At 47.7% G+C, this 24389-nt stretch overlaps 1 protein-coding gene across 1 annotated transcript; it reads left to right on the plus strand.

The window, feature by feature from the left end:
• The first annotated feature begins 707 nt into the window (after positions 1–707).
• Positions 708–7475, plus strand: LOC139750106 (uncharacterized). The gene is made up of 2 exons (XM_071664449.1): positions 708–932; positions 7072–7475. Exons 1-2 carry the CDS (start codon positions 743–745, stop codon positions 7239–7241), a joined length of 360 nt encoding a protein of 119 aa, XP_071520550.1. The 5' UTR covers positions 708–742; the 3' UTR covers positions 7242–7475.
• The last annotated feature ends 16914 nt before the right edge of the window (positions 7476–24389 follow it).

Genomic DNA, 24389 nt, shown 5'->3' on the forward strand with positions numbered 1-24389 from the left:
GACGCGCGGGGCGGGGCGGGGCGGGGCGGGGCGAGGCGGGGCGGGGCATGGATCCCAAGTGTAGTCAAGGAGGGGAATCATATGACCTGCAGGGTGGGCTGGGCTAAGGAGGGAAGGAGTTAAGATCATGATGATGAACACTGCAGAACATGTGTGGTAAGTTGGTTGAACACAACTTGGAGAACACAGCGGACTTTGAGTTATTATCATGCTAGACTCTGTTATTAATATTAGTCTAATTCTCAAGGTAGTGACTATTATATATATATATATATATATATATATATATATATATATATATATATATATATATATATATATATATATATATATATATATGTAAATTTATCATGAGACTGATGGCAGTACTGAAGGAAGCTGTGTTCCATGAACAAATTATTGTGATGGTGGCGGAAGAGAACATGTTCTTATACGTTATTGTTATGTTCAACTGTGGTACTGACAAAGTTCTATCACTGGTCACACACACACCTGTGTATATATTACTGATACAGTTATATATGCATTAATACACATTTATATCTCCCCTCGAGGGAGTAACAGAGTAATAGTAAGAATATGTTCATCATGATTAATGTATATATCTAGGTAGGGGGCCTATTGCCCCCCCCCCCCCGGCTGCGCCCCAGGCTGGTGGTGGGTACGGTGGCACACCACATGTATGATGGTGAAGGTTGACTGATGCGTGTGTCTGTGTTGTCTCCCCCTCACCAGCACCAGGATGGGGATGAAGGTGGTGATGGTGGTGGTGATGGTGGCCCTGCTGGTGGGCCTGGCCTCCTCTGCGCCAGAGAGGCTCTCCAGGAAGCAGGCCCTGGAGAAGGCCTTCGAGGACCGGAGCACGGTGGAGGCCATCATCCAGTGCTTCCTGGGGAACAAGACCTGCACATCTGAGGAGAAGAAGATCAAGGGTGAGTCTCTCTCGAACCAGGTCGCTAACACTGGGCGATCCACACCGTGTGTTAACGGGCTCATGGGATGATGACGCAAGGGGTAAGTGTTCTTGTACAACAGTTGTAGCCACAACTACTGGTACTTTGTACAACAGTTGTAGCCACAACTACTGGTACTTTGTACAACAGTTGTAGCCACAACTACTGGTACTTTGTACAACAGTTGTAGCCACAACTACTGGTACTTTGTACAACAGTTGTAGCCACAACTACTGGTACTGTCATGACGGAGGTGTGGCAATGGCCCAGTACCACACAGCCTGACACCGGGGGCGCCCCACACCTCGCCAGACGCCCCAGGTGTGCACCATGCCTTACCAGCGGCGTCTCTAGCCGAGATGCTTCAGGTCAGGTCATCATCATCCAGCCCTTACAGCATGACCCTGCCATCCTCTGCCACAATCATACCTCCCTTGTGTATGATGGTACGACCCTTCTGTATGATGGTGTGACCCTTGTGTATAATGGTACGACCCTTGTGTATGATGGTGCGACCCTTGTGTATGATGGTGCGACCCTTGTGTATGATGGTGCGACCCTTGTATATGATGCTACGACCCTTGTGTATGATGCTACGACCCTTGTGTATGATGGTGCGACCCCTGTGTATGATGGTACGACCCTTGTGTATGATGTTGCGACCCTTGTGTATGATGCTACGACCCTTGTGTATGATGGTGCGACCCTTGTGTATGATGTTGCGACCCTTGTGTATGATGCTACGACCCTTGTGTATGATGTTGCGACCCTTGTGTATGATGCTACGACCCTTGTGTATGATGGTGGGACCCTTGTGTATGATGTTGCGACCCTTGTGTTGTGTTGGTGCGACCCTTGTGTATGATGGTGCGACCCTTGTGTATGATGGTGCGACCCATGTGTATGATGGTGCGACCCTTGTGAATGATGGTACGACCCTTGTGTATGATAGTGCGACCCCTGTGTATGATGGTGCGACCCTTTTGTATGATGGTACGACCCTTGTGTATGATGGTACGACCCTTGTGTATGATGGTGCGACCCTTGTGTATGATGGTACGACCCTTGTGTATGATGGTGCGACCCTTGTGTATGATGGTACGACCCTTGTGTATGATGGTGCGACCTTTGTGTATTATGTGCGACCCTTGTGTATGATGGTGCGACCCTTGTGTATGATGGTGCGACCCTTGTGTATGATGGTACGACCCTTTTGTATGATGGTACGACCCTTGTGTATGATGGTGCGACCCTTGTGTATGATGGTACGACCCTTGTGTATGATGGTGCGACCCTTGTGTATTATGTGCGACCCTTGTGTATGATGGTTCGACCCTTGTGTATGATGGTGTGACCCCTGTGTATGATGGTACGACCATTGTGTATGATGGTACGACCCTTGTGTATGATGGTGTGATCCTTGTGTATGATGGTGCGACCCTTGTGTATGATGGTACGACCCTTGTGTATGATGGTACGACCCTTGTGTATGATGGTGCGACCCTTGTGTATGATGGTGTGACCCTTGTGTATGATGGTGCGACCCTTGTGTATGATGGTACGACCCTTGTGTGTGATGGTGCGACCCTTGTGTATGATGGTACGACCCTTGTGTATGATGGTGCGACCCTTGTGTATGATGGTACTACCCTTGTGTATGATGATACGACCCTTGTGTATGATGGTACGACCCTTGTGTATGATGGTACGACCCTTGTGTGATGGTGCGACCCTTGTGTATGATGGTACGACCCTTGTGTATGATGGTGCGACCCTTCTGTATGATGGTACTACCCTTGTGTATGATGATACGACCCTTGTGTATGATGGTACGACCCTTGTGTATGATGGTACGACCCTTGTGTATGATGGTGCGACCCTTGTGTACGATGGTACGACCCTTGTGTATGATGGTGCGACCCTTGTGTATGATGGTGCGGCCCTTGTGTATTATGTGCGACCCTTGTGTATGATGGTGCGGCCCTTGTGTATGATGATACGACCCTTGTGTATGATGGTGCGACCCTTGTGTATGATGGTACGACCCTTGTGTATGATGGTGCGACCCTTGTGTATTATGTGCGACCCTTGTGTATGATGGTGCGGCCCTTGTGTATGATGGTACGACCCTTGTGTATCATGTGCGACCCTTGTGTATGATGGTGCGACCCTTGTGTATGATGGTGCGACCCTTGTGTATGATGGTACGACCCTTGTGTATGATAGTGCGACCCCTGTGTATGATGGTGCGACCCTTGTGTATGATGGTGCGACCCTTGTGTACGATGGTACGACCCTTGTGTATGATGGTGCGACCCCTGTGTATGATGGTACGACCCTTGTGTATGATGGTACGACCCTTGTGTATGATGGTACGACCCTTGTGTATGATAATGCGACCCCTGTGTATGATGGTGCGACCCTTGTGTATGATGGTACGACCCTTGTGTATGATGGTGCGACCCTTGTGTATGATGGTGCGGCCCTTGTGTACGATGGTACGACCCTTGTGTATGATGGTACGATCCTTGTGTATGATGGTACGACCCTTGTGTATGATGGTGCGACCCTTGTGTATGACGGTACGACCCTTATGTATGATGGTACGACCCTTGTGTATGATGGTGCGATCCTTGTGTATGATGGTACGACCCTTGTGTATGATGGTGCGACCCTTGTGTATGATGGTACGACCCTTGTGTATGATGGTACGACCCTTGTGTATGATGGTGCGACCTTTGTGTATGATGGTACGACCCTTGTGTATGATGGTACGACCTTGTGTATGATGGTGCGACCCTTGTGTATGATGGTGCGACCCTTGTGTATGATGGTACGACCCTTGTGTATGATGGTACGACCCTTGTGTATGATGGTACGACCCTTGTTTATGATGGTACGACCCTTGTTTATGATGGTGCGGCCCTTGTGTATTATGTGCGACCCTTGTGTATGATGGTGCGACCCTTGTGTATGATGGTGCGACCCTTGTGTATGATGGTGCGACCCCTGTGTATGATGGTACGACCCTTGTGTATGATGGTACGACCCCTGTGTACGATGGTACGACCATTGTGTATGATGGTGCGACCCTTGTGTATGATGGTGCGACCCTTGTGTATGATGGTGCGACCCTTGTGTATGATGGTACGACCCTTGTGTATGATGGTGCGACCCTTGTGTATGATGGTGCAACCCTTGTGTATGATGGTGCGACCCCTGTGTATGATGGTACGACCCTTGTGTATGATGGTACGACCCTTGTGTGTAATGGTACGACCCTTGTGTATGATGGTGCGACCCTTGTGTATGATGGTGCGACTCTTGTGTATGATGGTACGACCCTTGTGTATGATGGTGCGATCCTTGTGAATGATAGTACGATCCGTGTACGATGGTACGACCCTTGTGTATGATGGTACGACCCTTGTGTATGATGGTGCGACCCTTGTGTATGATGGTGCGACCCTTGTGTATGATGGTACGACCCTTGTGTATGATGGTGCGACCCTTGTGTATGATGGTACGACCCTTGTGTATGATGGTGCGACCCCTGTGTATGATGGTACGACCCCTGTGTATGATGGTGCGACCATTGTGTATGATGGTGCGACCCTTGTGTATGATGGTGCGACCCTTGTGTACGATGGTACGACCCTTGTGTATGATGGTACGACCCTTGTGTACGATGGTACGACCCTTGTGTATGATGGTACGACCCTTGTGTGTGATGGTGCGACCCTTGTGAATGATAGTACGATCCGTGTACGATGGTACGACCCTTGTGTATGATGGTACGTGCTCCAGGGCTGGACCGTCGTGCTCCAGGGCTGGACGGTCGTACTCCAGGGCTGGACCGACGTGCTCCAGGGCTGGACGGTCGTGCTCCAGGGCTGGACCGTCATGCTCCAGGGCTGGACCGACGTGCTCCAGGGCTGGACGGTTGTGCTCCAGGGATGGACCGTCATGCTCCAGGGCTGGACGGTCGTGCTCCAGGGCCGGACTGTCATGCTCCAGGGCTGGACGGTTGTGATCCAGGGCTAGACCGACGCGCTCCAGGGCTGGACCGTCATGCTCCAGGGCTGGACCGTCATGCTCCAGGGCTGGACGGTCGTGCTCCAGGGCTGGACCGACGTGCTCCAGGGCTGGACTGTCATGCTCCAGGGCTGGACTGACGTGCTCCAGGGCTGGACCGTCATGCTCCAGGGCTGGACCGACGTGCTCCAGGGCTGGACGATTGTGCTCCAGGGATGGACTGTCATGCTCCAGGGCTGGACCGTCATGCTCCAGGGCTGGACGGTCGTGCTCCAGGGCTGGACCGACGTACTCCAGGGCTGGACCGTCGTGCTCCGGGGCAGGACTGACGTGCTCCAGGGCTGGACGGTTGTGCTCCAGGGCTGGACCGTCATGGTCCAGGGCTGGACCGACGTGCTCCAGGGCTGGACGGTTGTGCTCCAGGGCTGGACCGACGCGTTCCAGGGCTGGACCGACGTGCTCCAGGGCTGGACGGTTGTGCTCCAGGGATGGACCGTCATGCTCCAGGGCTGGACGGTCGTGCTCCAGGGCCGGACTGTCATGCTCCAGGGCTGGACCGACGCGCTCCAGGGCTGGACCGACGTGCTCCAGGGCTGGACGGTTGTGCTCCAGGGATGGACCGTCATGCTCCAGGGCTGGACGGTCGTGCTCCAGGGCCGGACTGTCATGCTCCAGGGCTGGACCGACGCGCTCCAGGGCTGGACCGACGTGCTCCAGGGCTGGACGGTCATGCTCCAGGGCTGGACCGTCATGCTCCAGGGCTGGACCGACGTGCTCCAGGGCTGGACCGACGTGCTCCAGGGCTGGACGGTTGTGCTCCAGGGCTGGACCGTCATGGTCCAGGGCTGGACCGACGTGCTCCAGGGCTGGACCGGCGTGCTCCAGGGCTGGACGGTCGTGCTCCAGAGCTGGACGGTCATGTTCCAGGGCTGGACCGACGTGCTCCAGGGTTGGACGGTCGTGCTCCAGGGCTGGACCGTCATGCTTCAGGGCTGGGCCGACGTGCTCCAGGGCTGGACGGTCGTGCTCCAGAGCTGGACCGTCATGCTCCAGGGCTGGACCGACGTGCTCCAGGGCTGGACGGTCATGCTCCAGGGCTGGACCGTCATGCTCCAGGGCTGGACGGTCGTGCTCCAGGGCTGGACCGTCGTGCTCCAGGGCTGGAACCGACGTGCTCCAGGGCTGGACGTCATGCTCCAGGCTGACGTCATGCTCCAGGCTGACCGCGCTCCAGGGCTGGACCGTCATGCTCCAGGGCTGGACCGACGTACTCCAGGTGTGGACTGTCATTCTCCAGGGCTGGACCGTCATGCTCCAGGGCTGGACCGACGTACTCCAGGGCTGGACCGACGTACTCCAGGGCTGGACCGACGTACACAGTACAGACATGATCCAGTGAACCCTAGTATTTAGTAGAGGAACCTGACCTTGCCACACAGTGGGGTCGCATCGGTGGATCTTCCGTCATAACAGTTCGTACATAGAGTAACAACATGATTGACTTTCGTCCATATACATTTCTCAGGGATAACACATGTTATGAGTCTTTCCGTGCCATATACATTTCGTCTAGGTGACACGAATTGTGATCTTTCACGGCATGACCGACGCTCGGTGAGCGTATGCCCAGGTTGACGTATGTCCAGGGCTGACGTCGTGCTCCACTGGAGAGTACACAAGTGTAGGACTTCATCTCCATATACATTTCGTTCAGGGTGACACATATGCTCCGCTGTACCGATTATCAGGTACCTGTATTCTCCGGCTGACCGTCATGCTACAGGTGACCGACTTCCAGGGCTGGACCGACGTACTCGGTGAGAGTACACAGTACAGATTGTCATATCCAGTGAACTCATAGTTAATTATGTAAGGAATCCTGACCTTGCCAACATTTGTTAGGAGTCAACAATGTTTATGATCTTTCCGTCCATATACATTTCGTTCATGAGAGTAACAACAATGTATATGATCTTTCCGTCCATATACATTTCGTTCATGAGAGTAACAACAATGTATATGATCTTTCCGTCCATATACATTTCGTTCATGAGAGTAACAAGAAGTGTTGTGGTGTTTTCAGAGCGCGCCATGGCCACCATGAGGAACTTCGGTGTGTGCCCAGACACCATGTGTACACCGGAGGAGCGAGAGGAGATGACCAGAGCCATGACGCTCCTGCAGAAGAAACATGGAGACCTCTGGGCCCAACTGATCGCCTCCATGTTCGGTATCGACATCACGGGAAAATAACCGACCTCCACACACACACACACACACACACACACACACATCACGGGAAAATAACCGACCTCCACACACACACACACACACACACACACACACACACATCACGGGAAAATAACCGACCTAAACACACACACATACACATTCATATACAGTTATAATTATCATAATAGCTAAATATGTCAACGTTCGGTATCACTGTATATATTATAAGAATAATAAAAAGAAATATTTTTAAAACGATACTTTAAACACATGAGTGTTGGGAACACCAGACCCCAGGTGTTGGACAATACCAGGGGTACACCAGACCCCAGGTGTTGGACAATACCAGGGGTACACCAGACCCCAGGTGTTGGACAATACCAGGGGTACACCAGACCCCAGGTGTTGGACAATACCAGCTGTACACCAGACCCCAGGTGTTGGACAATACCAGGGGTACACCAGACCCCAGGTGTTGGACATACCAGCTGTACACCAGACCCCAAGGTGTTGGACCAATACCAGGGTACACCAGACCCCAGGTGTTGGACAATACCAGGGGTACACCAGACCCCAGGTGTTGGACAATAACAGCTGTACACCAGACCCCCAGGTGTTGGAACAATACCAGCTGTACACCAGGACCCCAGGTGTTGGACAATACCAGTGTACACCAGACCCCAGGTGTTGGACAATACCAGGGGTACACCAGACCCCAGGTGTTGGACAATACCAGGGTACACCAGACCCCAGGTGTTGGACAATAACCAGGGTTACACCAGACCCCAGGTGTTGGACAATACCAGGGGTACACCAGACCCCAGGTGTTGGACAATACCAGGGGTACACCAGACCCCAGGTGTTGGACAATACCAGGGGTACACCAGACCCCAGGTGTTGGACAATACCAGGGGTACACCAGACCCCAGGTGTTGGACAATACCAGGGGTACACCAGACCCCAGGTGTTGGACAATAACAGGGGTACACCCAGACCCCAGGTGTTGGACAATACCAGGGGTACACCAGACCCCAGGTGTTGGACAATACCAGGGGTACACCAGACCCCAGGTGTTGGACAATACCAGGGGTACACCAGACCCCAGGTGTTGGACAATACCAGGGGTACACCAGACCCCAGGTGTTGGACAATACCAGGGGTACACCAGACCCCAGGTGTTGGACAATACCAGGGGTACACCAGACCCCAGGTGTTGGACAATACCAGGGGTACACCAGACCCCAGGTGTTGGACAATACCAGGGGTACACCAGACCCCAGGTGTTGGACAATACCAGGGGTACACCAGACCCCAGGTGTTGGACAATACCAGCTGTACACCAGACCCCAGGTGTTGGACAATACCAGGGGTACACCAGACCCCAGGTGTTGGACAATACCAGGGGTACACCAGACCCAGGTGTTGGACAATACCAACTGTACACCAGACCCCAGGTGTTGGACAATACCAGGGGTACACCAGACCCCAGGTGTTGGACAATACCAGGGGTACACCAGACCCCAGGTGTTGGACAATACCAGGGGTACACCAGACCCCAGGTGTTGGACAATACCAGCTGTACACCAGACCCCAGGTGTTGGACAATAACAGGGGTACACCAGACCCCAGGTGTTGGACAATACCAGGGGTACACCAGACCCCAGGTGTTGGACAATACCAACTGTACACCAGACCCCAGGTGTTGGACAATACCAGGGTACACCAGACCCCAGGTGTTGGACAATACCAGGGGTACACCAGACCCCAGGTGTTGGACAATACCAGGGGTACACCAGACCCCAGGTGTTGGACAATACCAGGGTACACCAGACCCCAGGTGTTGGACAATACCAGGGGTACACCAGACCCCAGGTGTTGGACAATACCAGGGGTACACCAGACCCCAGGTGTTGGACAATAACAGGGTACACCAGACCCCAGGTGTTGGACAATACCAGGGGTACACCAGACCCCAGGTGTTGGACAATACCAGGGGTACACCAGACCCCAAGTGTTGGACAATACCAGGGTACACCAGACCCCAGGTGTTGGACAATACCAGGGGTACACCAGACCCCAGGTGTTGGACAATACCAGGGGTACACCAGACCCCAGGTGTTGGACAATACCAGGGGTACACCAGACCCCAGGTGTTGGACAATACCAGGGTACACCAGACCCCAGGTGTTGGACAATACCAGGGGTACACCAGACCCCAGGTGTTGTACAATACCAACTGTACACCAGACCCCAGGTGTTGGACAATACCAGGGGTACACCAGACCCCAGGTGTTGGACAATACCAACTGTACACCAGACCCCAGGTGTTGGACAATAACAGGGGTACACCAGACCCCAGGTGTTGGTCAATACCAGGGGTACACCAGACCCCAGGTGTTGGACAATACCAGGGGTACACCAGACCCCAGGTGTTGGACAATTCCAACTGTACACCAGACCCCAGGTGTTGGACAATACCAGGTGTAAACCAAGCCTCACCAGACCCCAGGTGTTGGACAATACCAGGTGTATACCAAGCCTCACCAGACCCATGTGTTGGACAATACCAGGTGTAAACCAGGTACTACGAGATCCAGGTGTACACCAGGCCTATACCAGGCACTAAATGTATCTTTATGAAAAAACATCATTCCACCCCAAAACATATAAGAATACAGAACATGAACACACATTACTAAGTAAGAATACAGCACAAGTGTACATACAACACAAGGTAAGATTGTAATGCAAGTGAACAAGCAACACTTGACAATTTTGCAACACAAGTGAACATAAACACTAGGTAAGACTGAAGCAGAAGTGAACATACAACTCTAGGGAAATCTACAACACAAGTGAACATACAACACTAGGGAAGACTACAACACTGGTAAGACTGAAGCAGAAGTGAACATACAACTCTAGGGAAATCCACAAGTGAACATACAACACTAGGGAAGACTACAACACAAGTGAACATACAACACTAGGGAAGACTACAACACAAGTGAACATACAACACTAGGGAAGACTACAACACAAGTGAACATACAACACTAGGGAAGACTACAACACAAGTGAACATACAACACTAGGGAAGACTACAACACAAGTGAACATACAACACTAGGGAAGACTACAACACAAGTGAACACACAACACTAGGGAAGGCTACAACACAAGTGAACATACAACACTAGGGAAGGCTACAACACAAGTGAACATACAACACTAGGGAAGGCTACAACACAAGTGAACATACAACACTAGGGAAGACTACAATACAAGTGAACATACAACACTAGGGAAGACTACAACACAAGTGAACATACAACACTAGGGAAGACTACAACACAAGTGAACATACAACACTAGGGAAGACTACAACACAAGTGAACACACAACACTAGGGAAGGCTACAACACAAGTGAACTTACAACACTAGGGAAGGCTACAACACAAGTGAACATACAACACTAGGGAAGGCTACAACACAAGTGAACAAGGCGCTAGATAAGACTAAAGCACGAGTGAACGTATAAAACTTGGGAAGACTACAACCCAGGGGAACATACGACACAAGGCAAGACTACAACACAAGTGAACATAAAACACAAGGTGAGACTGCAATACAAATGAACATACAACACAAGGTAACACTACAACAGAAGCGAACATACAACACAAGGTATGACTGCAAAACAAATAAACAAACAACACAAGGTATGACTGCATTACAAATGAACATACAGCACAAGGTATGACTGCAAAACAAATAAACAAACAACACAAGGTATGACTGCAATACAAATGAACATACAACACAAGGTATGACTGCAAAACAAATAAACAAACAACACAAGGTATGACTGCAATACAAATGAACATACAACACAAGGTATGACTGCAAAACAAATAAACAAACAACACAAGGTATGACTGCAATACAAATGAACATACAACACAAGCTAAGACTACAACAGAAGCGAACATACAACACAAGGTATGACTGCAAAACAAATGAACATACAACACAAGGTATGACTGCAAAACAAATGAACATACAACACAAGGTATGACTGCAAAACAAATAAACAAACAATACAAGGTATGACTGCAAAACAAATAAACAAACAACACAGAACAAAACAATACATGACAGGATAGAACACCAGAATAACACATTAAACGTTATAAGGCAAGATAAGACAATACAGTAAGATAGTACAAATATAAGACAGGATATAACACCAATGTAACACAGTAAGCAATACAGGGCAGGATATAACATCACATCAACACAGTAAACAATACAGAGCAAGATATAATACCACAGAAACAAAGTAAACAGTATAGGGAAGGATATAACACCACACTAACACAGTAAAAATACGGGACAGGATAGAACACAACAATAACACAATAAACAATACACGCAGGGACATAAGACCAGAGTAACATAGTAAACAATACAGGGCAGGATATAACACCAGTGTCAGAGAGTAAACAATAACACAATAAACAATACACGCAGGGACATAAGAGACCAGAGTAACATAGTAAACAATACAGGGCAGGATATAACACCAGTGTCAGAGAGTAAACAATAAAGGGCAGGATACAGCACCACAATGAGACAGTGAACGTTACAAGAGAGGATGTACCACCACAGTAACACACACGATACAGAACACGATATAACACCACTGTAAGACAGTCACCAACACAAGACAGAAAACAATACAGGACAGCATGGAACATCACAGTAACACCGTAAACAATACAAAACAGGATAATACAACGCAACACAACACAGTAAACAATACAGAGACTAGGGTATAATAACACAGTAACACAGTAAGCAATGCAGGTCAGGATATAACACCTAAGTGGGACAGAAAATAACACGAGAAGGATACAAAACCACATTAACACAGCAAACAATAAAGGTCATAATATGATATCAGAGTAACACAGCAAATAGTACAGGAAAGGATGAAACACCAAAGTACAACACCAAAGTAAGAGTAAACAATACAGGACAGGATATAACACGAAAGTAAGACAGTAAACAGTGTAGGACAAGATATACTACCACAGTAAGGCAGTAAACAATGCAGGACAGGATATGACACCGCAGTAATAAGGTAAACAATACAGGACAGCATGTAACAACAATGTAAGACAGCAAACAATCTAGGACAGGATATAAGACCACAGTAACTCAGTAACTATATAGAACAGGCTATAATACCACAGCAATCATACAGGGCAGGATATAACACAATAGTAATTACACAGAACAGGCTATAATACCACAGCGATCAATACAGGGCAGGATATAACACCACAGCAAGACTGAAACAAATACAGGGCAGGATAAAACACCACGGTAAGACAAGCACCAATACAGGCCAGGATCTAACACCACAGTAAGACAGGCACCAATACAGGGCAGGATATAACACCACAGTAAGATAGGTACCAATACAGGACAGGATATAACACCACAGTAAGACAGGCATTAATACAGGGCAGGATATAACACCACAGTATGACAGGCACTAATACAGGGCAGGATATAACACCACAGTAAGACAGGCACCAATACAGGGCAGGATATAACACCACAGTAAGACAGGCACCAATACAGGGCAGGATATAACACCACAGTAAGACAGGCACCAATACAGGGCAGGATATAACACCACAGTAAGACAGGCACCAATACAGGGCAGGATATAACACCACAGTAAGACAGGCACCAATACAGGGCAGGATATAACACCACAGTAAGAGAGTAAGTAAAACAGGACAAAATATAAGAACACAGTAATACAGGGAATCAATAGTGGACAAGATAAAATACTATCATAAGACAGCAAACAATACAGGACAAAATAAATCATAGTAAGACAGTAAACAACAGAGAACACGACTGAGCATCATAATAAGACAGTAAACAAAACAGAACAGGATGCACGTTAGAGTAACACAGTAATAACACGGAACTGGATAAAACACCAAATAATCTTGCGCTGTCTTCCACTGGAATATAACTACGTATTTCACAAGTGGAGTGAGTGGGTGTGTGATTCTCGCAAACTTACATTGGATAATATCCTGCTAAAACGATGAATAATATCCTGCTAAACCAAGGAATAATATCCTACTAAACCAAAGAATAATATCATGCTAAACCATGGAATAATATCCTACTAAACTAAAGAATACTATCCTGCTAAACTAAGGAATAATATCCTGCTAAACCAAGGAATAATATCCTGCTAAACCAGGGAATAATATACTACTAAATCAGGGAATGATATCCTGCTAAACCAGGGAATAATATACGACTAAACCAGGGAATGATATCCTGCTAAACCAGGGACTAATATACTACTAAACCAGGGAATAACATCCCGCTAAACCAGGGAATGATATACTACTAAACCAAGGAATATCTTGCTAAACTAGGGAATAATATACTAAACCAAGGAATAATATCCTGCTAAACCAGGAATAATATACAACTAAACCAGGGAATAATATCCTGCTAAACCATGGAAAAATATACTACTAAACCAAGGAATAATATCCTGCTAAACCAGGGAATATTATACTATTAAACCAGGGAATAATATCCTGCTAAACCAGGGAATATCATACTACTAAACCAACGAATAATATCCTGCTAAACCAGGGAATAATATACTACTAAACCTGGGAATGATATCCTGCTAAACCATGCAAAAATATACTACTAAACCAAGGAATAATATCCTGCTAAACCAGGGAATATTATACTATTAAACCAGGGAATAATATCCTGCTAAACCAGGGAATAACATACTACTAAACCAACGAATAATATTCTGTTAAACCAGGGAATAATATACTGCTAAACCAGGGAGTAATATCCTGCTAAACCAGGGAATAACATACTACTAAACCAACGAATAATATCCTGCTAAACCAGGGAATAATATACTACTAAACCTGGGAATGATATCCTGCTAAACCATGCAATAATATACTACTAAACCAAGGAATAATATCCTGCTAAACCAGGGAATAATATACTAGTAAACCAAGGAATAATATCCTGCTAAAGCAGGGAATAATATACTACTAAACCAAGGAATAATATCCTGCTAAACCAAGGAATAATATACTGCTAAACCAGGGAGTAATATCCTGCTAAACCAGGGAAAAATATACTACTAAACCAAGGAATAATATCCTGCTAACCAGGGAGTAATATACTACGAAACCAAGGAATAATATCCTGCTAAACCAGGGAAGAATATACTACTAAACCATGGAATATCATAATACTAAACCAAGGAATAATATCTTCGTAAACCAAGGGATAATATGCGATTAAACCAGGGAATAATATCCTGCTAAACTAGAGAATAATATACTACAAAACCATGGAATAATATACTTCTAAACCAAGGAATAATATCCTGCTAAACTAGGGAATAATATACTACAAAACCATGGAATAATATACTTCTAAACCAAGGAAAAATATCCTGCTAAACAATAGAATTATATACTACTAAACCAAGGAATAATATCCTGCTAAACGATGGAATAATATAATACTAAACCAGGAAATAATATCCTGCTAAACCAGGGAATATACTACTAAACCAAGGAATAATATCCTGCTAAGCCAGGGAATAATATACTACTAAACCAGGGAATAATATCCTGCTAAACCAGGGAATAATATACTACTAAACCAGGCAATGATATCCTGCTAAACCATGGAATAATATAATACTAAACCAAGGAATAATATCCTGCTAAACCAGGAATAATATACTACTAAACCAGGGAATAATATCCTGCTAAACCATGGAATAATATACTACTAAACCAAGGAATATATCCTGCTACACCATGGAATAATATACTACTTAAACCAAGGAATAATATCCTGCTAAACCATGGAATATACTACTAAACCAAGGAATAATATCCTGCTAAACCAGGGAATAATATACTAGTAAACCAAGAAATAATATCCTGCTAAACCAGGGAATAATATACTACTAATCCAAGGAATAATATCCTGCTAAACCAGGGAGTAATATCCTGCTAAGCCATGGAATAATATACTACTAAACCAAGGAATAATATCCTGCTAAACCAGGGAGTAATATCCTGCTAAACCAAGGAATAATATCCTGCTAAACCAGGGAATAATATACAGCTAAACCATGGAATGATATACTACTAAACCAAAGAGTAATATCCTGCTAAACCAGTGATTAATATAATACTAAACCAGGGAATAATATCCTGCTAAACCAGGGAATAATATCCTGCTAAACCAGGGAATAATATCCTGCTAAACCATGGAATAATATACCACTAAATCAGGGAATAATATCCTGCTAAACCAGGGAATAATATCCTGCTAAACCAAGGAATATCCTGCTAAACCAAGGAATAATATCCTGCTAAACCATGGAATAATATACCTCTAAACCAGGGAATAATATCTGCTAAACCAGGAATAATGTCCTGCTAACCAGGAATAACTGAAAGTCATGAAATCCATGGAATATATCCTGCTAACCCAGATAATTCCTCTAACCATGGCATAATATACTACTAAACCAGGAATAATATCCTGCTAAACCAGGGAATAATATCCTCTAACGGCAATATATTCCTCTACCAAGGATATATCCTGCTAAACCATGAATAATATCCTCTAAACCATGGAATGAATATCCTCTAAATCAGGAGATATATCCTGCTAAACCAGGAATATCTGCTAAACCAAGATATCCTGCTAAACCATGGAATAATATCCTCTAACCATGGAATAATATCCTGCTAAACCAGGAATAATATCTGTAACCATTGGAATAATCCTTACGATACTATCTCTACCATGAATAGTCCTGCTAACCATGGAATAATATCCTCTAACAGGATGATATATCTCTAAACAGGATAATATCCCCTGCTAAACCATGGAATAATATCCTCTAAACCTGAGGAATATCTCCCTCTAAACCATGGAATAATTCCTCTAACCAGGAATAATATCCTGCCTAAACCTAGCTGGCATGATATATCCTCCTAAACCATGGCATAATATTCCTGCTAAACCAGGGAATGATCTGTAACCATCATATCTGGCAAAGTCCCTCCTGCGGCATATTCCCCTCCTCTAAGGCATGATGTCCTCCATCCTCTGGCATGATTGTCCTCCTCCTCTGCTGGCATGATTGTCCTCCTCCTCTGCTGGCATGAATTGCCTCACTCCTCTGCTGGCATGATCGTCCCCTCTGCTGGCATGATTGTCCTCCTCTGCTGGCATGATTGTCCTCCTCCTCTGCTGGCAATGATGTCCTCCTCCTGCTGGCATGATCTGTCCTCCTCCTCTTGCTTGGCATGATGTCCTCCTCCTCTGCTGGCATGATTGTCCTCCTCCTCTGCTGGCATGATCGTCTCCTCTCCTCTGCTGGCATGATTGTCCTCCTCCTCTGCTGGCATGATGTCTCCTCCTCTGCTGGCATGATTGTCCTCCTCCTCTGCTGGCATGATTGTCCTCCTCCTGCTGCTGGCATGATTGTCCTCCTCCTCTGCTGGCATGATTGTCCTCCTCCTCTGCTGGCATGATCGTCCTCCTCCTCTGCTGGCATGATTGTCCTCCTCCTCTGCTGGCATGATTGTCCTCCTCCTCTGCTGGCATGATTGTCCTCCTCCTCTGCTGGCATGATTGTCCTCCTCCTCTGCTGGCATGATTGTCCTCCTCCTCTGCTGGCATGATTGTCCTCCTCCTCTGCTGGCATGATTGTCCTCCTCCTCTGCTGGCATGATTGTCCTCCTCCTCTGCTGGCATGATTGTCCTCCTCCTCTGCTGGCATGATTGTCCTCCTCCTCTGCTGGCATGATTGTCCTCCTCCTCTGCTGGCATGATTGTCCTCCTCCTCTGCTGGCATGATCGTCCTCCTCCTCTGCTGGCATGATCGTCCTCCTCCTCTGCTGGCATGATTGTCCTCCTCCTCTGCTGGCATGATTGTCCTCCTCCTCTGCTGGCATGATTGTCCTCCTCCTCTGCTGGCATGATTGTCCTCCTCCTCTGCTGGCATGATTGTCCTCCTCCTCTGCTGGCATGATCGTCCTCCTCCTCTGCTGGCATGATTGTCCTCCTCCTCTGCTGGCATGATTTGTCCTCCTCCTCTGCTGGCATGATTGTCTCCTCCTCCTCTGCTGGCATGATTGTCCTCCTCCTCTGCTGGCATGATTGTCCTCCTCCTCTGCTGGCATGATTGTCCTCCTCCTCTGCTGGCATGATTGTCCTCCTCCTCTGCTGGCATGATTGTCCTCCTCCTCTGCTGGCATGATTGTCCTCCTCCTCTGCTGGCATGATCGTCCTCCTCCTCTGCTGGCATGATTGTCCTCCTCCTCTGCTGGCATGATTGTCCTCCTCCTCTGCTGGCATGATTGTCCTCCTCCTCTGCTGGCATGATTGTCCTCCTCCTCTGCTGGCATGATTGTCCTCCTCCTCTGCTGGCATGATTGTCCTCCTCCTCTGCTGGCATGATTGTCCCTCCTCCTCTGCTGGCATGATTGTCCTCCTCCTCCTCTGCTGGCATGATTGTCCTCCTCCTCTGCTGGCATGATTGTCCTCCTCCTCTGCTGGCATGATTGTCCTCCTCCTCTGCTGGCATGATTGTCCTCCTCCTCTGCTGGCATGATTGTCCTCCTCCTCTGCTGGCATGATTGTCCTCCTCCTCTGCTGGCATGATTGTCCTCCTCCTCTGCTGGCATGATTGTCCTCCTCCTCTGCTGGCATGATTGTCCTCCTCCTCTGCTGGCATGATTGTCCTCCTCCTCTGCTGGCATGATTGTCCTCCTCCTCTGCTGGCATGATTGTCCTCCTCCTCCTCTGCTGGCATGATTGTCCTCCTCCTCTGCTGGCATGATTGTCCTCCTCCTCCTCTGCTGGCATGATTGTCCTCCTCCTCCTCTGCTGGCATGATTGTCCTCCTCCTCCTCTGCTGGCATGATTGTCCTCCTCCTCCTCTGCTGGCATGATTGTCCTCCTCCTCTGCTGGCATGATTGTCCTCCTCCTCCTCTGCTGGCATGATTGTCCTCCTCCTCCTCTGCTGGCATGATTGTCCTCCTCCTCTGCTGGCATGATTGTCCTCCTCCTCCTGTGCTGGCATGATTGTCCTCCTCCTCCTCTGCTGGCATGATTGTCCTCCTCCTCTGCTGGCATGATTGTCCTCCTCCTCCTCTGCTGGCATGATTGTCCTCCTCCTCCTCTGCTGGCATGATTGTCCTCCTCATCTGCTGGCATGATTGTCCTCCTCCTCCTCTGCTGGCATGATTGTCCTCCTCCTCTGCTGGCATGATTGTCCTCCTCCTCCTCTGCTGGCATGATCGTCCTCCTCCTCTGCTGGCATGATTGTCCTCCTCCTCCTCTGCTGGCATGATTGTCCTCCTCCTCTGCTGGCATGATTGTCCTCCTCCTCCTCTGCTGGCATGATTGTCCTCCTCCTCCTCTGCTGGCATGATTGTCCTCCTCCTCCTCTGCTGGCATGATTGTCCTCCTCCTCCTCTGCTGGCATGATTGTCCTCCTCCTCCTCTGCTGGCATGATTGTCCTCCTCCTCTGCTGGCATGATTGTCCTCCTCCTCCTCCTCTGCTGGCATGATTGTCCTCCTCCTCCTCTGCTGGCATGATTGTCCTCCTCCTCTGCTGGCATGATTGTCCTCCTCCTCCTGTGCTGGCATGATTGTCCTCCTCCTCCTCTGCTGGCATGATTGTCCTCCTCCTCCTCTGCTGGCATGATTGTCCTCCTCCTCCTCTGCTGGCATGATTGTCCTCCTCCTCCTCTGCTGGCATGATTGTCCTCCTCCTCCTCTGCTGGCATGATTGTCCTCCTCCTCTGCTGGCATGATTGTCCTCCTCCTCCTGTGCTGGCATGATTGTCCTCCTCCTCCTCTGCTGGCATGATTGTCCTCCTCCTCTGCTGGCATGATTGTCCTCCTCCTCCTGTGCTGGCATGATTGTCCTCCTCCTCCTCTGCTGGCATGATTGTCCTCCTCCTCCTCTGCTGGCATGATTGTCCTCCTCCTCCTCTGCTGGCATGATTGTCCTCCTCTGCTGGGTGGTTGATCAAGGTTGTATCATGTCAGACTTTTCATCTTATCATCGTACGGATCCGTTTGTTTGGGTGTGGTCAGGGGTGCAGTCGGCTCCACTCAAACGGTCGATAGTCAAAAGTACCGCTAGCCAGTACCAGTACAGCTACCACCCAGTACCAGTACAGCTACCACCCAGTACCAGTACAGCTACCACCCAGTACCAGTACAGCTACCACCCAGTACCAGTACAGCTACCACCCAGTACCAGTACAGCTACCACCCAGTACCAGTACAGCTACCACCCAGTACCAGTACAGCTACCACCCAGTACCAGTACAGCTACCACCCAGTACCAGTACAGCTACCACCCAGTACAGTACAGCTACCACCCAGTACCAGTACAGCTACCACCCAGTACAGTAAACGTACTACCGGTACGTGTACTACATTATCCACCGGTACCACCAGGGTTGTTGTGTGGAGCAGTACAACACCTCTTGTACAAGGTTACCACTACCACTTTCCTCCACTTTCAAAACGAGAGTCAAATTACAATTACGTGATCACACTCAATTGATTACAATTACAATATATTACTTTAATTCTATACTCCATCAATTACAATATTTCTCAAATCAATTACAATTTAACTGGAAGTACAATTACAGTTCCTGCAACCCAGCTGAAGTCGAAGTCATACTCTCTCTCTCTAGACATCTACAATAAGAAGGAATGTCTGGACACATAATCATTATATATCATCAAGATAAAACCGACACATCTTTGCTCAACATGTGACGACAAAAGTGAGTCATTATCTTGATGGCGGTGAGGCACGAACACGGATGAACATCATGTACACGACCTGCCACAATGACCAGCTGGGGCACCTGCACGCTGCCCCAAATCCGCTCAGTACATCCTAATTTGAGAACACCTTATTCTCTACCTGGGTTATGAAGAGGTTCCAACACCACTGGTAATAGGAGACGATCCTTGAAACATGTGACGTTGTTGTCCTGTGATCTATGATTGGTCTAAACGTTCCCTCCTTCTTCAGAACGAGTAAAAGTGTTGAATTCCATGGCGTTCGTGATGCCTCTATATAACATTATCTTCCACCATGTCCTGAACAACCTTGTTTGGCAGGTCTGTGTGCGCGTGTGGCAACCGATCAGCTAGGACGTCACTGGGAACGTGTGTCTTGCTCTATGTTAACAGTCAGTGTGGCCATCCAAAGGCCTTGTGCCAAATGGTTCTTCTGATAAGACCATAATAGACCTAAACTGGTTAAGTCTTAACTGGTCAACATGCTTGGTTAATCCTGACATCATGTGAGGGTGGACTGACTCGAAGTGAGGAGTAGGAGGAGCAGGTGTTGGAGGGTGAGGCTGACTCGAACCCGTGCACTGCTGAGTCAGGAGTGGGAGGAGCAGGTGTTGGAGGGTTAGTGGAACCCCAGACCAGACCTTCCGATGTTTGCACTCATGCAACTCCTCGTCTTGTGCTCCTACTTCACAACGGGGAATTCCACTGGCTTCGTCCCTCTGTGGAGACGGACAGGACTGGGTCGCGCACTGATAATGTATGTGGCTATCTCTCCACCTTCTGTCTCATGACCAGAGCCGTCCACTGACAGGCTTTTGACAGGTAATGAGTAATATTCAGCAATTAATCTTAAGTGCAAAGTGCCCGTGAGTGCATCCATGGTCAGGCATTCATGTTCGAGAAAGTGAGGGAGGAACCTTCGCTAACGTGCCACTATACAAGTCATGTTTGTTATTGTTATATAGTTTCCCAGGGTAATGACTGGACAAGTGGAGAGGATATGTATTGTTGATCGTCGAGCAGGACCCGCGTGGGAGCAGATGTAGTAATGACTCTGGCTGAGTGACAACTGTTCCCCCACAATGGCAGGAACGTATTATGAACACAAACAACATTTCCAAGATAAGTAGAACAGATCTTATGTTGTGACATGGAGTGGTGTCCTAGTAACAAGTTACCAGGAAAAGTTACACCACGAACAATGTAACGGCTGATGGTAATGACCGAGTCAACATTGCCTCTTACGTCGGGACTGTCAATCGAGATATTCTTAAGTGATGGTTACGAGCAGTGAACAAGGTGAGTGCGCGCGCATTAATGGTGGAATAAAACCATAATGAATAACATCTGCTCCCGCGTCGCTGTCGAGAAGGATTGTGATTGGCTGATCCTGATGAGAAACCATTCAATCACAACGTGTAACAATGTGAGAAGATGACAGAGAAGGAAAATGTCTGAAGATTTCTTTATGAGATGGAGTGGTGTCATGAGAGAAGAAATGTCACTGTTGACCATACGACCATGAACCTGTGTTGGATGACGTCTCTCTAGCTAAGCTGAGGTGTGTGTCTAGCGTTGCCATGAGTGGCTTGCGTGGCCGTGATGCTGGGCGGGGGATGGCAACCATGTCTGGGTCGTCTGAAAAAAAACCGAGGTTGTGTCGCCATGTGTGAGTGAGTGTGTGAGTGAGTGATGCGTGGGTGAGGACCCGCTACACGTTATGTAGGGACACACGGTCCTCATACGTCCTGGTTGTTGACAGCGGAAGCGCGTGGATGTGTCTGTCATCATTGCTTTACTGTCTTTGAGGACGAGACGTGTGTGTGGTGGGGGTGAGGAGGAGCAGGTGTGGCTGCTGACAACGAACATGTTCCGCCACACTCTGGGGGAACCCGACACCATCCCCCCCTCCAGTGTCTTGGTGTTGTAATAACCACCTTTCTCTTGTGAGTGTAGTTGACTAGTTTAACCTGACCCCCCTCAATGATGGGTCGATATGGTCATTAACCATCGTATTACGTCTGGAGTTGCGCCAGTCCCTCGGGATAAAGGTGATCATGTGTGACCATACCACGAATGTCTGCGCACGACCGCGCGCGCGCGTGTCACGGTTCACCATGGCTGATATCCACTGAGGGGTCAGGGTTCACCAGCCTTCCTAACTACCTCTCATTCTGCCACGTCTCAGGCCCTCCAGGGATCAGGGACTGACGTATCACATCCATGTATGTTGTGTTAAGTGCACGTAATAATAATAGAACGTGTAGTAAACTATGTGCATTTCTCACAACCTCATTGAAGCAATGTTGTGAATTCTTCTTGCCAAGATGTACACAGTTTTGTGTGTCATTTGAGTCATCAACAACCTCAGCATGATTGTTACGACTGGTTGACATCAATGAGGTATTTAGCAGCTGATATAAGCTCTCTCTCTCTCTCTCTCTCTCTCTCTCTCTCTCTCTCTCTCTCTCTCCTGATCCACCATTATGTTCAACAATATTCTCCACATTCTTAATCCACCCACCAAAACTTGCCAGTCTACCATCAAATAACCTGTGTGATTCCCAAACGTGTTTTACTATAAAAACCAATAACTCGTATGGTTCCCTCGTGGGTTTTACTATAAAAACCAATAACTCGTATGGTTCCCTCGTGGGTTTTACTATAAAAACCAATAACTCGTATGGTTCCCTCGTGGGTTTTACTATAAAAACCAATAACTCGTATGGTTCCCTCGTGGGTTTTACTGTAAAAACCAATAACTCGTATGGTTCCCTCGTGGGTTTTACTATAAAAACCAATAACTCGTATGGTTCCCTCGTGGGTTTTACTATAAAAACCAATAACTTGTATGGTTCCCTCGTGGGTTTTACTATAAAAACCAATAACACGTGTGGTTCCCTCGTGGGTTTTACTATAAAAACCAATAACTTGTATGGTTCCCTCGTGGGTTTTACTATAAAAACCAAATAACTCGTATGGTTCCCTCGTGGGTTTTACTATAAAAACCAAATAACTCGTATGGTTCCCTCGTGAGTTTTACTGTAAAAACTGGTTTTTGTGAAGGAAACGTTAGGTCCAGGTGACCACGTGGAGGGTGGAGGGAGGTGGGCGAGGGCCAGGCAACGTGGAGAGAGAGAGAGAGAGAGAGAGAGAGAGAGAGAGAGAGAGAGAGAGAGAGAGAGAGAGAGAGAGAGAGAGAGAGAGAAGTTTGCTCATCCAAAACTCTCCATCCACCACCACCACCAGCAGCAGCAGGTCGTGGCCCGTCCCTCTGGTTGTAGCTGAAGTAACAACATGCAGTACACATTGCCACACTCCCTCACAACCCAGGAGGAGCGTGACAGCTCTGACAGTGGGTGACCAGGGGCCCACGTCAGCAGCGGAGGATGGCGGATACAGCGAGTCTCATCATATCCCGGGACAACAGCTGGTTCCTGGGACAACAGCTGGTACCTGGGACAACAGCTGGTTCCTGGGACAACAGCTGGTTCCCGGGACAACAACTGGTTCCTGGGACAACAGCTGGTACCTGGGACAACAGCTGGTACCTGGGACAACAGCTGGTTCGCGAGACAACAGCTGGTTCCTGGGACAACAGCTGGTACCAGGGACAACAGCTGGTACCAGGGACAACAGCTGGTTCCCGGGACAACAACTGGTTCCTGGGACAACAGCTGGTTCCCGGGACAACAGCTGGTTCCTGGGACAACAGCTGGTTCACTTTCACCAACAATTTGATCCCTCAGCCACTGCCTACCATCCATACGCTCTGTGTACGTCATCATCATCACCATCTGCGTCATCATCACGTACGTCATCACCAGGATTTATCATAACATCATTGTGTGACGTCACCATTGTACAAGGCTGGTCCCGGGTTATAATAACGAGATTCTAAGTCAATGTCTAAGTCCATATGAACCTCTACGTCTATGACATGGAACCATGACGATCATGTATCAAAATCAGATTTACAGGAGGCACATGATAACCAAAAAAAGAAAAAAGAAAAATAGATTAAAATATAACTATTTACCTCATCCAAAATACGTATCATGATTCGTATGTGATAATGTTATCATGAACTGAAGCCATAAGAAAGATCAAAAAATAATAATACGATAAATGATTTAACTAAAGATGTACTTAACATAATGACATATTAAGACTATATATGATAGGAATTATAACTACAAATATACCATAATT

Source organism: Panulirus ornatus, chromosome 9 (assembly GCF_036320965.1).
Source record: "Panulirus ornatus isolate Po-2019 chromosome 9, ASM3632096v1, whole genome shotgun sequence".
In the NCBI taxonomy this organism is placed as follows: Eukaryota; Metazoa; Arthropoda; class Malacostraca; order Decapoda; family Palinuridae; genus Panulirus; species Panulirus ornatus.